Below are 3,660 nucleotides of genomic sequence, written 5' to 3'. Positions count from 1 at the left end.
TCTGGGATCCCCCCAGAGCTCATGTAAGGGGCCTCCTACCTGTTTTGGGAGCTGAAGGAGAGCAACTATATGTCCTCACTTCTTTTTCTTTTGTCCTCAGGTGCAGCCAGGAAAAACCTGCAGTTTTGCTCTCAAATAGTCTCTGGTTACAAGGAACCGCAAGGGAGCCACTATGGAAACTATGCAAGAGGGGAAATGCGTCAACCGAAGGAATCAGGAGAGACGCTTTGAATGCTCCCATTGTGGGAAATCCTTTGCTTACCAGTCCCTCCTTTTGATCCACCGGAAGCTGCACACGGGGAATGGATCCCACCTGTGTGTCCTTTGTGGGAAATCCTTTCCTGGGGTGTGGAGCTTTGCCAAACATCTACGGAGCCACCCTGGACTGAAGCCTTACAAATGCGGAGAGTGCGGGGAGCGTTTTGCTAAAGGCTGGGACCTTGGAGCCCATCAGCAAATCCACCAGGGAAAGAGACCCCAGGAATGCCTGAAGTGGTGGAAAAGAATGGGCTTTTCTCAGAGGTCAGAGCTGCTTCAACATCAGCAAATCCACACAGGAGAGAAACGTTACAAGTGCGGCCAATGCGAGAAGGCCTTCGCTCAGAAGTCACAACTTTGGCTCCACGAGGAAGTTCACAAAGAAACCAAGTCTTATAATCCGTGCGGGCAGGGAAATGCCGAGCGATCAACTCTTCGGAGTCGCAAGAAAAGAAACCGAAGGGAGAAAAATGAAGAGTGCCCAGAATGCGGGAAATGTTTTTCCACCCAGGCCTTCCTGATACGACATTGGAGAATTCACACTGGCAACAGACCTTATCAATGCTCCGACTGTGAGAAACAATTCACGTATTTTTCATCACTTTGCAGACACCAGAAACGGCACCCAGGAAAGAAACACCATAAATGTGAGAAGTGTGGGAAAAGCTTTGCCTCCAGCTCCTATCTTCGTGCGCACCAGGATGCCCATACAGGGGGGAAACTGTACAAGTGCGCAGAGTGTGGGAAATCCTTCGTTGCAAAGGGAAGCCTGTTGCAACACCAGATGACTCATTCCCAGGAAAAGTCCTTTCAGTGCATCGAGTGTGGGAGGTTTTTTCTTACAAAAGGAGGCCTCAAACGTCACGTGAAAATTCACAAAGGAGAAAAAGATTACAAATGTTTAGACTGTGGGGCAGCCTTCGCTTATTCGTCGTCCTTAAGAAACCACTGCATCATGCACACCGGAGTGACCCCCCATAAGTGCCCCGACTGCGGCAAATACTTTGGTAGAAAAGCAAATCTTTTGAAGCATCAGCAAATTCATACCGGACAAAAACCTCATCAGTGTCAGGAATGTGGGAAATCTTTTACTCTCAAAGAATATCTCCGGAACCATGAGAAATTTCACACGAGTGAGAAACCTCACTGGTGTGGGGAGTGCCGGAAGGGCTTTACGTGCCATTCAGACCTTCAGAAACACTTGCGGGAAAAGTCCTTTCAGTGCATTGAGTGTGGGAGGATTTTTCATACCAGAGGAGGCCTCAAACGTCACGGGCAAGTTCACAAAGGAGGGAAAGATCACAAATGTTTAGAGTGCGGGGCAGCCTTTGCTTATTTGTCAAATCTTAGAAAACACAATCGCAGAAAGCACACAGGAGCGACGTCCCTTAAGAAAGGTATAGAGACGGCAGAAGAGAAGCCCTTTGCATGCTCGGAATGCAGCAAATCTTTTTACGAGAAAGCCCACCTTTTGATCCATCAGGTCACTCACACTGCAGAAAAACCTCACAAATGCCTGGCCTGTGGGAAATATTTCGCTCACAAAGTGTACCTTAAAAAGCACGAGATCGTTCACACAGGAGAGAAACCTCACAAGTGTGGGAAATGTGGCAAGGATTTTTCTCGCAAGTCCGAACTCCGGCTCCACGAGCATATACACACAGGGATAAAGCCTTATCAATGCTCAGAGTGTGGGATGCGTTTCAATCACAATTCATCTCTTTGGAGTCATAAGAAAACACACAACGGTCTGAAGAAGGAAAAGTGCCCAGAATGTGGGAAATGTTTTGCTCGTAAGGGAGCACTCCGTGTCCATCAGAGAATCCACACAGGGGAGAAGCCATATACATGTTGGGAGTGTGGGAAATGTTTTACTCAACAGCAAGGACTTTATGTACATCAGTTCGTTCACTCGGGGGAAAAGCCTTATAAGTGCATCGAGTGTGGAATCAACTTCCGTCATACATCATCCCTTAGTAGACACCTAAATGTTCACCGACAGAAGTGATGGCTAAACTTTTTCCCATCGCGTGCCAAAAAACGGGGGGAGCACAGGCGGAGGGTGCGTGGGCGCGCCCACCCCCATAATGCTATGCAGATTCCATGGAGAATTTGGGAACAGCGTAGGCAGTACCAATTTTTAACAAACCAGTTAAATAAAAACAGAATAATGTACAGATGGTTGGTACTAGAGGGGTTCTGGTATCTTGGCAAGGAAAAAGATATAAGATAGAGAATATAGAAGAAGCACAGAAATTCTATGAAGAATACTGCAAGAGGGAAATAGAACAAGGAAGCAAAGAGGAATTAGAAAGTAGAGGTCAAGAGGAAGAAACATCAGAAGATAACGAAAGAAACAGGAGAGAAGAACAGAGGCAAGAAAGAGAGAGAGCAGAGAAGGAACACGCGAGAGGGAAAAGTCAGATACAAACTAGAAGTAAAAAAAACAACCCCAGTTAAAGATGGATCAAGAAATAACAATTATCTCAATAAACTTGAATGGACTGAATGCACCAAAAAAAAAAAAGAGCCCAGATGTTTAATAAAATAAGAGGGTTAAGAATGGTGAAATCAATCCAGGACGATAGCTGGCATATAGACTGTAGAACGAAAGAGAAAAAAGGGAATGATATGAAACTATATGGGTTTGTGGAAATACCATCCCCAAGAAAACATAAATTGAGATTTGAAAGAGACACCTATAACAATAGAAAAAGAAAGGGAGGGAAGAAGGAAGGAGAGGAGGAAGGAAGGAGAGAAGGGAGGGAAGAAGGAAGGGAAAGGAGAGGAGGGTGGAAGGGAGAGAAAGAGAAGGAGAGATAGTAGGAAAGGAAGAGGAAGCGTGGAAGAGAGGTAAGGGAAGAAGAAAGAGGTAAGGAGAGGTGGGTGGAAGGGAGAGAAAGAGAAGGAGAGGAGGGAGGAAGGGAGAGAAAGAGAAGGAGAGAGTGTAGGAAGGGGAAGAGAGAAGGTAAGAGTAGGGGAGAGGTAAGGGAAGAAAGAAAGAGAAGGAGAGGAGGAAGGAAGAAAGTAGAGAAGGAAGGGAGAGAGAAAAGAAAAGAAAGAGAAAATAAGGTGGTGTTACAACAGGCACTAGGGATGGTAAACAAAGCAATCCAAATTGTAACCTTATAACCTTCTAAATGGAATAACAATAGTATAAGAATGGCAAAGAAAAAGAATAACTATGTGAATGTATACCTATAATTGTATGTAAGAGAATAAATGACAGTAAGAATATAAAGCACAATATAGGTAAACAATATTTGGTTATAAATAGCTAAGTATAAATAAATAGAGAATTGTACATAAAAATGGATAACGAATAAGGAGACCATGAATGCAAGATCGAAATGTATAGTAGGGAAAACACTAAATGCAAAGAAACCGATACGGAACTGCTAT

General features: G+C 44.5%; 1 protein-coding gene across 1 annotated transcript; it reads left to right on the top strand.

Annotated features, from left to right (window-relative positions):
• Window positions 1–3,017, top strand: LOC106543168 (uncharacterized). Its single transcript, XM_014059088.2, has one exon. The coding sequence runs from the start codon at window positions 173–175 to the stop codon at window positions 2,264–2,266; it is 2,094 nt and encodes a 697-aa protein (XP_013914563.2). The 5' UTR covers window positions 1–172; the 3' UTR covers window positions 2,267–3,017.
• The last annotated feature ends 643 nt before the right edge of the window (window positions 3,018–3,660 follow it).

Source organism: Thamnophis sirtalis, unplaced genomic scaffold, assembly GCF_051295495.1.
Source record: "Thamnophis sirtalis isolate CommonGarterSnake01/CBP01778 unplaced genomic scaffold, rThaSir2_p1.2 scaffold_3, whole genome shotgun sequence".
NCBI classification, from domain to species: domain Eukaryota; kingdom Metazoa; phylum Chordata; class Lepidosauria; order Squamata; family Natricidae; genus Thamnophis; species Thamnophis sirtalis.
Note: the sequence above shows the minus strand (reverse complement) of the source record. Positions and strands in the feature narration are given on the sequence as shown.